General features: G+C 38.7%; 1 protein-coding gene across 2 annotated transcripts; it reads right to left on the bottom strand.

Annotated features, from left to right (window-relative positions):
• Positions 1-2,068: 2,068 nt before the first annotated feature.
• On the bottom strand, positions 2,069-11,786 carry LOC116712664 (gap junction alpha-5 protein-like). 2 transcript variants are annotated; one of them, XM_032552480.1, is made up of 7 exons: positions 11,476-11,786; positions 8,618-8,749; positions 7,000-7,164; positions 5,989-6,291; positions 5,281-5,346; positions 5,052-5,200; positions 2,069-4,129 (listed from the first exon to the last, which is right to left on the bottom strand). In XM_032552480.1, the coding sequence occupies exons 2-7, from the start codon at positions 8,684-8,686 to the stop codon at positions 3,670-3,672; spliced, it is 1,212 nt and encodes a 403-aa protein (XP_032408371.1). In that variant the 5' UTR covers positions 8,687-8,749; positions 11,476-11,786; the 3' UTR covers positions 2,069-3,669. The 2 variants fall into 2 exon arrangements, with proteins under 2 accessions (XP_032408371.1, XP_032408370.1); XM_032552479.1 differs by having other exon boundaries at positions 11,434-11,786.
• Between the last annotated feature and the right edge of the window lie 1,542 nt (positions 11,787-13,328).

The following is a 13,328-nucleotide window of genomic DNA, read 5'->3' on the forward strand; positions in this document are numbered from 1 at the left end:
GGTATGCACCAGTTTTTCTGGGGCCATTTGTGATTGAATAGCTTTTGGAAATGTCTTTTGATCATTTTGCAACTGATTTTACTGGGTTGTCAAAATGTAGAACCAAGTCTAAATCTGCTCCCAGGTTCTGATTAGCCTCATTCTCTTAATTAGATTTTTCTTGATGAATGATAGTTAAATTCTCCTTTGTACGTTCTGTTATTAAGCACTTTATAATTATATGTGTTCGTTGTGGGTTATCCCTGAACTCGTTCAGTCATTATAAAAAACGCCACTTGAGAGTGCTGTTAAAAAAGTTGTATAAAGTAGTTTTTATTTATTACCAAGAGCTAAAGCATTAGAAAGACCAAATCAACTGAAACGTAGTAAATTGAATCTGGCCATGAAACTCAACTTGAATGTTGATTTCATCATTTTCTTTCTTTGAATATAAAGCCAAACATTAAAAAAAGTAGTTCTAATTTAATTCCTCTACAGATATTTTTTATCATTTTATCCAATCATGTACTATTTCCCTGCACAGGAATTGGGTGAAAGGGGCCTTTGTCTATTCTACATGGAACATGTTGCAAAAACTTTTAAGTCCAGACTGAGAGCACCAGGGATGACTTCCTTAAATTGTGACTGTTTATTTGTATTTATTTGTGTAATTACTTGTAATGGTTGTATAACCCTTGCTGCCTCTCGGCCAGGTCTTTCTTGAAAAATGTTTTTTTTAAATCTCAATTGGACTTTCCTGGTTAAATAAAGGTCAAATAAATTTTAAAAGTTATTCATTGTTGTTTTTAGTTGAAATACACAGAAAATTATTTTCATTCATAACAGTAAAAACACTCAAACGGAAAGAAAAAGAGAACCAATATTTTCATCGTTCCCAAACCTTTGCTAAATTAAGACGAGCTTAATGGAATTTCTCCCATCAGCAACATTCCCGTTCTGGACGCTGGTCATGGGAACCAGCTTGGGAAGATTTTTTTTTAACCCCAGAATACACTTCTTCAAATTTCATTCTCAGTTTACTGTCTGGTTGTCTGTCTGATACTAAGGTTCTTTTTTCCTTCTTCAGCGAACAAGAAAAGTCTAAGAGGCTTCAATTGAACCTAAGTGTTAAAGTTCCATTTATTTTTGTCTCATCATTCCACATAAATACGTAGAAGTAAAGATGCTGCAAAAGGACTGATATCAGATAAACAGCGTGAGAGTATATTTTTATTTGAGAACATTTCCAATAAGGATGTTAAATAAAAACATTTGGCAGAACTGACTCTGACAGAGAGTGTTTAAAAATGATATAAGATTTATAAAAGTTGTTAACTGATGTGCCAAAAATAAGGAAACAATAGTGCAAACATCTCTGATTCTGTGACATACATTGACACGATATCATCATAAATACAGCATACAGTGGTCACTCAGTATTCGTGGATGTTAGAGACTACAACCACCCATGAATTACTAAAATCCTCGAACATTTCAGAAACCCCATAAAAATGCTTAGAACTGCCTATTTTAATATTTTAAATACCAAATATATCTTAATACTCACAATGGAAACCAATTTTTAACTACTGCAGAAGCTAACATCTGCCTTCTTCCACAGCACCAAGGAAAATAAATGGCGCTCCTGGACTTTATATACATTTTTAGGTCTTTACATTGTCACAAAACCAACTGGCTCAGGTACAGTCTATAATGGTTAAACGGTTTTTATCAGTAATATTCCCTTACATATGGTCAAAAGATGTTACAACACTGTGAGCATGTTGGAAGTAAATAAATGCTCTGAGTGGTGGAAGCTAACTGCTAATCGAACAAACACTGCCTGTTTTAGATAACTTTTAAATTAAAACTTAACGGACTCAAACTGAAAGTGTTCACAGCATGATGCAACAATATACTAGCAACTTCTCAACAGACCATTGTTAAGTTTGGAAGTGTTTTGTCCAGCTGAATAGTGTTCATGTTCCAGTGTGCACTTACACCAGCTGACCTTGTATCTAATTGAACAAAGTCATTAACTTTGTGTGGGAAATGTTTTCAAATATTATGCAATTAAAGTTTTAACAAATTGAAAATGTAAGATTTTTTATTGCTAGCAAAGATTCAGCTTGGCACTTCTCTCTTTGCAGAGAGGGGCTGTTGTTTACATCGTAATTCCTGGTAAGCAATTTTGAATTGGTGCATTACATACGTCACGGCCAAGCGTTAGTGATGGGGTCAAATCAGATACAGTTGTTTAAAATTTCCACACCTCCAACAAACAATCGTTTCTCAACAGCGGAGGGTCCAAACCCTCTGTACGAAGTGAAGGATAGAGCAAAGGTTTTTATTTTACCAAAGTATGCTGTAGTACAACTGATACAAAATCTAATGATTTACTTCATTCTAGGCATAGCTAGAACAGACTGATGATTTCCAAGTGATCTGCAGTAACAAATAATAATACTATTATTACCATTTCAAAATCTAAAAAGAATACAGCACCAAGTGTAACAGATGGTACATGTGTAGCTAGCTGTTAGCTTCCCCCACACCAACTATGTGTTTATGTGACCAACAATCTCATGCTTATATTACGTTTTGTGCAACAGATGAGGGACCTACTAATAACTTCATAGCACCTCATCTAAAAAGAACTACAGAAATCGTTTGAGAGGCTATCAATAGGCGTGTTTCCATTAACCATAGAAAAGTGCAAATTGAAAGTACAAAAATATGTTGGAGGAAATACGATAATTTCTCAAAATCGCATGTTTTTTGATAAAAGGTTTTGTGCTAGAATCAGGTGATTTTTTTGGCTCTCTTGAAATAGAGGTACTTTGTGAAACTGCAATGAAAAAAACCCTTTTTTTATATCACATGACTCACGCAATCAACAGCTGGATGTTACTACTGGCTAAAATGACAAAGAAGACAACAGGAAGTGGCAGGAGAATGATGGCTTGTCTTTTACTGTATAGACAATGAGCAGCTGGCTCCACCAGCGTTCTCACAGCATCGCAAAGTCGTGTCATTCCAAAGTGTTGAATCTATAGCTCTTCTGTAAAATCACTGACCACTTTCCTCAAAATGCCTCATACCTAGTTGTTCCCAACTATCAGGTGCTTGTTGGCCCGAAGCTTGAATAAAACGCCGATGTCTTCTGCGATAGCTGATATCAGCACTAGGGCCATGTTTGAAACATGAATATATCTCATGTAATTGTTTCCATCCATTGTTGCTATGATTTTTAATGACTTATCATGTGAACAAGCTTAATGTGATTTTTATTTCATTTCTAATTTAACGGAAACATTGAAATTGCGTCTTTTTTTTTACATTAGCAGAATAGACAAAGATTTAGACACATTTATGGTGGAAACGTAGCTACTGTCTGAAGACAAGATTCACTGAAACTGTCCTGGTTTCTGTCCTGGAATCAGTAACCAGGACAGTTATCAAAGATTCTCATCAAATCCAGCAGCTCTGACACATTCACATAAATTGTACATCAACTCCAACACATCATCACTGTAGTTAACTGTAGTAGTGGCATTTAAGCCTTTATTTTCCTAATCCAACATTCCCAATTGTAAAGCCAATGGAATCATAAGAGGGTGAGAAAAAAGTCAAGAGTTATGAATCCTGTTGAAAGGGTACTGTAGCTGGAGTCTATCTGTGATTTGATTTCTAAACTGAGAGATCGCCCGCTCTTGTTCGGCTGCTTGTTCCACTGGTTTTGCTGAATCTTCGCTTGTCCTTCAGCAGCAGCCCATCTGTGCCATTGCTCTGGATCTGGAGGCACATCATGTCTTTTCTCTCAGGACTGTAGCTGTTACTGTCAGAACTCAGGTACACTCCGTCTTGAATCTGGCCGTCTCCACAGTTCTCCCATTTGGTTGAATAATAATTAATGTGGAGAAAGTTTGCCTCCTCGACCGCAGCGGCCCTCTTCTCCGTCACCATGTTCTCGGAGTTTTGCTGAGAGGCCAGTCCGTTGTTAGGGAAGGGGAGCGGGAGGAATTGCGAGGAGCCAGTCACACACTGATTGAAATCAGGAGGTGGGGTTGACGGTCGAGGTGGAGACATGGAGATCTGTCGGACCATGGAGGTGTTAGCAGACGTGACACTCTTTGAGGAGAAGAACTTCCTGCAGTAGAAATGTTAAAGGAGTTAGTTTCAAATAAAAACTTCTTCCTGCTTAGATTTCCTGTTGACAATAAACACGAACCAATAAAGTATAAGACTATGATTTAACCCAAACTATCTTGGGGTGCAACATGGCCTTGAATAGTCTTCAAAGCAGCTGTCCTGAGTTCAAAGCAGAAATGTTATTTTGATACTGTAACATTGTGAACTGAAACTATGTTTTTACAGTCAGAAGCAGCCTGTATACTCCATGCCAGGCTTTATCCAATGTGGATGTGCAAAAACCTTCTCCAGCTGAACAGAAACAAAACTGAAGTTATTATCTTTGGATCTAAAGAAGAACGATCTAGAGTCAATGCACAGTTTCAACTGTTACAGCTAAAACCAGCAATCAGCCCCAAAGTCTGGGTGTAGTGATGGACTCAGACCTGAACCTTCAGAGCCACAAGACAGTTACAAAGACAGAGCAAGACAGTTACAAAGTCGGCCTTTTTCACCTGAAGAACATCTTCAGGATTAGAGGACTAATGTCTCAGCAAGATCTAGAGAAACTCATCCATGAGTTTATCTTTAGTCATATTGATTACTGCAACAGCATCTTCACAGGTCTGCCTAAAAAAATCACTGAAACAGCAGGAGCTGATCCAGAACGCAGCTGCTGGCATTCTCACTAAAACCAGGAAGATGGAGCACATCACACCAGTTCTATAGTCCTGTTGAGAATAAATAATTCTGTGTTTGCCTCTGTCTCTTTTAGCTATCTCCATTCCCGTATACACACACACACACACACACAAAAAGAGCACATGTGCGCAAAGCTAAGATTAAAGGAAATGTCATGCTAGGGAACACCCTTTTTAGGTCGTTGCTTAGAGATGCAGACCAACCAAAGGACTGGTTTCCTCAAATATCCACTACACTACCTGCAGCAGTGTCTCCATGCCAGGTGATGCAGCTCGAGCACGCTGAGCACCAGGGAGACGACCGAAACGGCTAACATGAACACAATGAAGACATTTTTCTCAGTGGGTCTGGAGACATAACAGTTGACTGGATGCGGACACGGCAACGCCTCAGGGAAAAGAAAACAAACTCAAGTTAGGATTTGAGGATATGACTTTAAGAGATGATTTTGATCATTTCTGTTTTTACCTTGCAAACATACAGAGGATGGAGGAAGATGCCATAGAGAAAGTACTGCAGACACAAAAACACTACCTAGACAGAAAAGAAACACTCAAGCTTTGTTTCCAATGAAGTAAAACATTTTCAAAGCTTTGATTCCAGCTTGAACTTTCTTTAAACACTGGCTGCTTTGGAAATAATAATAATAAAAACACTTTTTGACAGTTTAAAGAATATTGTCCAAAATCGCAATATTTCTTGCCAGTCCTTTCAGAAAGTGAAATTATCAACAGAGAGTGGTGTCAAGAGGAAAATGAGAGACATTACACCCACCAATGCAGATGGCCTGAAGGCAGTTCAGGTCATGTGAAGCACTATCCAGAGAAAGAGTGCTTCACAAAATAATTTTTTTTATCCCCGAGAACTCTGTCCCTGAGCTGCTGCCTCTTTTAGATTTTTTGGAGTCAGGCATGAGAAGAGTGGGTTCTGACGCTCAGTCGATGGGCGTTCATTTTCTAGTGCTTATCAAACAAGCTTTTTTTTGACCAAGATTTTTAACATGCAGTCATGATCAAGTAGTATAGAGAATTGGCGCATATTTTAAAAAGCAGCCAAAGTCTATAGAAAAGCTTTCAGAAATCAAAGATGTCTTTAAAAGGTTATGAGGACGTATAAAGTTGTGTGGGGCGATTTCAGATGTCTACCAAACTAAAAGTAGAATCAGTAAAGCTTTACCTCCAGGATGGTACGGATCAGAATACTCAGTATGTATGTCTTCAGCAGCGCCCCTCTCAGCCGAACGCGACCTGCAGACGAACCTTCATCTTTTTCCTTTCCTTCATCCTTCTCAGCACTCCTTCCCTGCTTGTTTCTTCCACCTCCTCCCCTTTCACCTCCTCCTTTGTCTTCCTCTTTCCCTCCTCCACCCGCATCCTCCTCCTCCTCCCTGCTCCTCCTCTTCTCCTCCATGCGAACCGTGTGCATGGCGTGGCCCATGTAGATTAGACTCGGAGTTGAAACAAATACAATTTGCAGCACCTGAAAAGACAACGGCCATGAATGCCAAAGCACAATGGGAGTATTTCTGCATAGTTTTGCATTTGTCGTACACACATACACATATTTATACTTGTATCATCACAAATGTGAAAACATCTTTAAAGCTCATGCTTTTTAACACACCGTGAATTTATGGCATCAAACTAGCCTGGCCATTACCTTCTTATGCAGTCCCACACGATTCAAATCTGACTTTCGGCACAGTCTGGGATTTCTCACATTCTCAAATTCTGTAAGAATTTTAACCGGGTCAATCAGCCAACAAAAAGAGTTGTGAATGGTGACGTCTGCCTTTGGTTTTAGCAATGGCAGCTGAGGAAATGAACGAAGCGTTCGGTCCATGTTGGCCACCTTCCAAATATTGAATTAACATAAAAAGCTTCTTCATTCTCTCTTTGCAGTGGAGGATGGTTGTCTATGGCACAGGCAATTTAATGTAAGCTTCATATAGTCCTACTGGCGCATTACACGTCACAGGCAAACTTCATCGACTGGGTAAAATCGATAGCCAAAACTTCAGAGGCAACACCATTTCTCAAAGGGTCCAGACCCTTTGAACGGATAATTGCAGATAATTTGTCTTCGATTTCAAATCAGCTTCTGAACGTGGGTTAGGATGTGTAAGAGTCCTAATATTAATTGATGTAAAAGCAAACTTTTGAACATTCAGTGTGTTCAGGTTATTACCCAGTATCGTATGTGTGCTATAGGAAACGCTCGGTCATAACAGACGTTCTCGCAGCCCGGCTGCACCGAGTCGCAGTTGAAGTCTTCCTGCTCATCGCCCCATGATGACTCGGCTGCCGTCCCGAGCACCAGGATGCGGAAGATAAACAGGATGGTCAGCCACACCTGAGGAGCGAGAATCAACAAGCAGAATCCATATGAAAACGCTTGGAAGCCAAAACAACATGGCAAATACAACAGGTAGAAATGTTAATTACTATCTTTGCCGGCAGGATGTGAAGTGTTGCAGCTGAAGGGGTTGGCACAGTAACACAATAAGAGTCATTTTAGCCAAGTTGCAAGAAAAAACAATTTTTTTTTTATTAGCACACACAGGCTAGCAAGAATGTTGTTAGATGTGAGAACAGAAATTCAAGCAGCATCATCTTCCTTTTCACAGGTGAACTAGTGTTAATGTTGTAGGGGTTTAAAACTTCTATCAGCCGCAAAGCACTGAAACGATTTAACATTTATTTATTGATTCATGCTACTGATGTGGTACTTCAGCATTAGTAAAATTCTTGATCATCTTGGACTCGGACTTATGAGTTTTCTAATTTTCTCGAGAGCATACCAACAAATTCTGTTTCCTCTTCAGTTTAGAGTAAAACTCCTGGCCGTATTCATGTGCAACCAATAAAGTCATTTTACTTTGAAGAGTTTAATGCCTGTGCCCCAAGGGGGAAAAAAAGGAAAACAAATATTCCAGTGCATATAGTTGTTTTTCTGTTTATACAACAGCGTGTTTCCACAGAAAGAACTCTCATTCTAGAACAGGTTCAGTGCCTGTGCTTTGTTGAGAGCTGACGCCTGCTTTAATCCGTTTTGGGATTATGCCGAACCCCTAGGGGGCAGTGTAGCACAAAGTTAAACCCTATGCCAGTGAAACAGAACCCTGTAAAACAACCAGAACTTCCTGTTAGGAATTAAACTTGGCGCCTGGAGGTTTCAATTGTGTGGGAATTGCATCAAGGCAAGTATGTCGGTATATTAGCGCTTTATTTGTCACAGACTAGAATGTGCCGAACCCTAAAATTTAGTTTTTTCTGCACAGTGTTCATGTGGAAGAAAGACCAGAATACATAAACGTGTAATTGTTTTCCAGATATCTGGCTACATGTGGACTGGGCCTCAAAGTCTTTGTATTGTCTTGCTGTTGGTTTTGTCTTATCTCAGCTTGTTTTCTAATTAGGTGATCTGGACTACAATACTAATATTTGCCCCATGACACCTATTTAAGCAAATTTTCTCATTTTTTTTATCTACTTAAAAAACTAAGCTTAACTCAATGAAAACACAATCTTGTGCATCACTATCATATTATACAACACAGGTGTTGTGTTATGTGTTTCCCTTCAAGAATGAATGATTTCCATATTTTTGCACAGTAAAACAAACTAAACAGCATTAACATTATCTTATATCTGCCCAGACATAAACTTCAGATCAGGACATAAACAGGACAATCAGGAGAAACATGTTCTATTCTGAGGGTATAAATGTTTATCAGTAGTCAGAGTGTTGTTCTGCTCCATGTGGATTTACGCAACGTGCCTTTTTGGGCTTGGACGTGTCATACCTTGCCAACAGAGGTGGAGTGCTCCTGTACTTCCTCCAGGAAGTTTCCCAAAAGGCTCCAGTCTGCCATGACTGACTCAAGCTGGGCGTGGAGCTTTTAATTCACCCTTCTGATGACCGCTGAGCTGCTGACCTGCAGACACAAGATGATGGAAAGTAAGAGAGAACAAACAGCAGTTTTAAAATGTTCAGGTGGGTTACATGGGGCGTCAAGGTACCCCAAACTATTGTCTTAGCTTCCATGCCTTCAGACAAGGCTGTGATTTTGATTATGTTGCAGATTTTCCGTTTTAGTTATACATAATAATGTATACAGAGAACAACAAACGTGATGCATAAAAGGTCATTTAGAAGATCTTACTGTCTCCTGAAGAAGGCACTGAAAAAGTATAGATTGCACTCATGTTGTGTTGTGTGTGTGGGGGTGTGTATGTGTGTGTTCTTCTATTATCTCAACCCTACTGACTACATCTCCACTCTGGCCCTGACCCCATTTATAAAAATGTCTGTGCCCAGTCTTAGTTTAGACTCATTCCAGTTCCCACACTCCCTCTCTGTCTGCCTCTGGGGACGGAAAACTGGACACACTCTCACACACACGCACGCACACACACACACACACACACACACACACACACAGAAAGCCTTCACTGTATCACTGCCCTCTCGTGTTCTTTAAATTAAAAGGGCCTGCATGTATTTATTCTCTTTATTAAGCAAACTTTGGAGTTTACAACTTAGATGCTGCATAAACGATTGTAAAATCCTTTATAAAACCCATTAAGTTGTACTGGATGAAACGATTGACTACAAGTCGCTTAAATATATAAACAACTTATATATAAATATATAAACTAAATATATAAACTGTTTATATATTTAAGCGTCATACAAACGTATTTCAAACGTATTCTTTACGTATTGGAATGACTTTCAGCAAGAGTCTAAATTGGCAGAAAGTGACTCTGAGACACTGTTAAAAAACAAAGAGTTTTAACTGCCATCACTTTTGATAGTTAAGTTGTTCTATTATTTTATGCTTTGATGCTTTTAAAGCTAATTACATCTGTTTCTCTGGTTGGATGTAAATGTTGATGCTTGTTCCTCTTGAAAAAGATTTGAGATCTTAAAGAGATCTCAGGTAGCTGTTCAGGTGAATTCTTGGTCATAAAAATGTCAATTATTTATCTTGGAAAAGAAGGTCATACAGTGAAAATAACATTTTTGGCCATCTTATGTCCAATTTTCCATTTGCTTTTATGTATTTATTTCTTTAACTAGTTAGCTGACTATATGTATCTGTAAAGCATTGTATTAATCTCTTTACAAATTCGATGAAATTGGCCATAGAAAAGTCGATTTTTTTAGAGAAACAGAAATGAAGACACAAAAATAGAAAACTTCACAAACCCTGTTTTCTCAGGTTTTAAGTTGCAGACACAGTTGAGTAAAGAATCTTTCCATCTCCTCCAGCTGGATTTAATTCCATAAAAGAAACAACATCTTAAAATTTCTCAGCAGACATGCCGATTTGTTTTAAACGTAATTATCATTTTACAAAACGCCACAGTTGACCTCAATGACATGATCTGACTTTGCTTTCTGTATCTCTTTCTGAATGGACTCTTTACATCAATTACTTTTATTAGCTTTTTTATTACAATTTACAATTTAGTTGCTGTGATTTCATTGGAAAAAAGGTTCTAACTCCTGAAGGGGGGAAAAAAATGGAAGATAACATTTAACTTGGAATTTACTGCAGAAAGTATGTTTAAATGATGCCTGGAAGAAACCAAAGATGAATCAGAACTCCACATTTTTAACCACTTTAATGCCCTTCCTTTCCTGTTTTTCTGAACCCATAAGAGCTTTAAACAGACAGTGTGTTGGCGTGCGTGCGTGTGTGGGTGTGTGTGTGTGTGTTCATGTCTTTCACAAGTGCTCCCAGCATCATTAATAACAATATTACTTCCTGGTATAGACTTTCGCTTGACCTTTGTGTGTCAATATATGTGTGTGTTCATTACCAGCCCTTGGTATTGTCCTGCATCCTGTAGCACGCACGCACACACACACCCACGCACACGCGCACACACACCCACATACATACCTATGACTTCTCCTCTGTCTGCTAATATGCAATAAAAAATTATTAAGACTTGAAATCATCTCAAACTGACAATTAATTGAATTTTCAATAACATATATAAGAAATCACTACCAATAATTCAATAAATTAAAACATGTGTTCCAATGAGGCTTGTTTCTCTAATTAGAGACACTTTTTGAGTTAAAATAAGTTAAAATTTCCAAGAAGGTTTATAACTTACTTTTTATTAACCATGCAAATATTAAGCTTTTTTATTGGTCTAATGTAATATTCTACTCTTAATGTCATGTTTTTATTTAGGCTGAAAAACATCAAAGTAAGAGAAAGGTTTGAAAATTACATTAAATAAGCTACATACTGTGTTTCCCTTTGAGAATTGCATTGCTGAAATAAATTAGCTTTTTGACATAACTACTTTCTTTTTTTAAGTTTTTTTTAAAAAGCCCAATTTCAAGGCGTTAAATATTGAATACATTTTTTAAAGTCATATTTCATATAACATTTTTACAACTGAAGTTAACATAGTCACCTGATTGCAACATTATCACTTGATTGTGACTATGTTAACAATCAAAATGGCAGTAAGTGCCTGGAAAATTCTGAATTGTCTGTATTTCACTCTCAACAAGAGGGATGAGAATGTTTTTGTTTTCAAATTCAGAAAGTTCTGGACTACAGGGTGCTTAAGAGCGGTGAAGACATTTTACCTGATTTCAAATGTAGATGTTGGTAGTTTGATGCAAACTCACAAAAGATTTAATGACGGTAAAGCGATGGACGCCTCTTTCCTCTGCGGTGGGTGTTGCTGAAGTGCCCTTGAACAAGGCACTTGATGCCCTACTTCACAAGTGATCCGAAGGGATTTGCTGAACACAGTTTGTATCTGACACAAGCCACAGTGCCTTTCTGTTGTCTGTAGTTTGCCTCAGCCCAGGCCGATAACTTCAATCTCAGAAAAACAACTAATGGAGACCGACGCAAAGACGGATGAACTAGGAGAGTTGAGTAAACAGAGTCCAACCAGCTGCTGTTTGGATCCAGAGATCTGGAGTGAAACTAAATATGAGGGAGGCTGTGATTTATACACGCCTCTTCCCCCCCCTCCTCCTTTCCCCTCTGCTTCTCTTTCTTATCCACATCTCCAGAGGAAGTGGGCCTGGTGCCTTGCTGCCTGCTATTCAAAATTAATGTATGTTTGTTTGTGGCTTCTGGCATCTGAAGGAAGTCGCGTATTGTACGAGGACACAATAGCTGAAGGTCTCCGTCCTGCATTCCTTCATGTGTTCTTCTCTATATGTCTCTGGTTGCCCTTTACTGCCTTAAATAACAGCTGCTGACAGAGTTCTCATTAACCATCCAAGTTCAGCACTAAATTGGACATTGCTGAATTTAAGGAGCAACTCTTTTAGTTGCTTACAAACTATACAATCCAGATCAGAAGGATTCCTTCCTTCTATGGGTTATGGTGGTGACAGTGTTAGGAGTGGGTAGCCTGCTTCTGCTATACCTGCTGGTGGCTGTCAGAGGGACCCAGTGGTGTCCCAGGGCAGCTATGGCTACAATCCAGTAACTTGCTACCATCGGCGTGTGAATATGTGAATGACTGAATGTAGAGTGAAGTGCTGCGGCGTCACATAGCGCTTTACAAATCCAAGCCATTTACCATTTTTGCAGCGATTGAAGGAAAAGCTGAACTCATCCGTCTTGGTAAGTAACCTAAACACCCGTGTTGGAGATGATGATGGCCATGAATGGGGGACCCAATCTGACCTATTAATCATTGTTTGGCCATACCAAACGCTCTGTCTGAGACTAGGTATGTCAGTAAGTGCACATGACATCAGGAAACCTCGGGTCTCCTGCTGGTGATTTCTGCCTGTCTTGTGTGATTACACCAGTCACTATCTGTTGGATTCGAGAGTGAACAGAGGAGCTAAGCTGTAAGCCAACTAGCCCCAGATGGTAAGGAACAAAGCATACAGCTATGTGTAATCAATCAATCAATCAATCAAGCTTATTTGTATAGCACATTTCAGCAACAAGGAAGTTCAAAGTGCTCGATATAATAAAAACACAAAAATACAAAGTTATAGAACATAGTCAACATTTGAAACGTTGCAAAATGCGGTCATTACACCTCAAAATGTTAGTTTTTCATTTATTATGGTTCAAAAGCAACTCTAAACAGGTGGGTTTTTAGTCACTTGTAAGATTGTTGTGAAAGGAACTCAATGTTTCGGCTGTTTTACAATTTTCCAGAAGTTTGGAAAGTTTGGAAGTAATAGGAACATCAGAGGCCCCAGTATAGGAGATCTTTAATTCCCACCTCAATCAGAGCTTTTCCAGCTTTCCAAGGGATACAGAGAACTGAGGATCCGAACAAGCTGTGTTCTGGCCTGCAGTATAAATGTAACTTTTACTGGAATTACACCTAAGAATATTGTATTTTATGTATTTCATCTTAAGTCCAGGGCATAATAGTTAGTTTTTGGGGTTTTTTTTGCTGCTTTTACTACCACTAGAAGATACATGAATATAGGATATATTGTAGACAGCACTGTCAGAGATGCAATGACTTTATAGCAGGTGTGCAAATGATCCA

Source organism: Xiphophorus hellerii, chromosome 22 (assembly GCF_003331165.1).
Source record: "Xiphophorus hellerii strain 12219 chromosome 22, Xiphophorus_hellerii-4.1, whole genome shotgun sequence".
NCBI classification, from domain to species: domain Eukaryota; kingdom Metazoa; phylum Chordata; class Actinopteri; order Cyprinodontiformes; family Poeciliidae; genus Xiphophorus; species Xiphophorus hellerii.

What these genes read in the sequence shown, in the direction of transcription:
- LOC116712664 (XM_032552480.1), bottom strand. Translation starts at nt 8,686, where the DNA reads ATGGCAGACTGGAGCCTTTTGGGAAACTTCCTGGAGGAAGTACAGGAG. An exon ending in ACTCCACCTCTGTTGGCAAG is followed by an intron (nt 7,165 to 8,617) that starts GTATGACACGTC and finishes CTCGCTCCTCAG; the next exon opens with GTGTGGCTGACCATCCTGTT. An exon ending in ATCCTCTGTATGTTTGCAAG is followed by an intron (nt 5,201 to 5,280) that starts GTAAAAACAGAA and finishes CTTTTCCCTGAG; the next exon opens with GCGTTGCCGTGTCCGCATCC.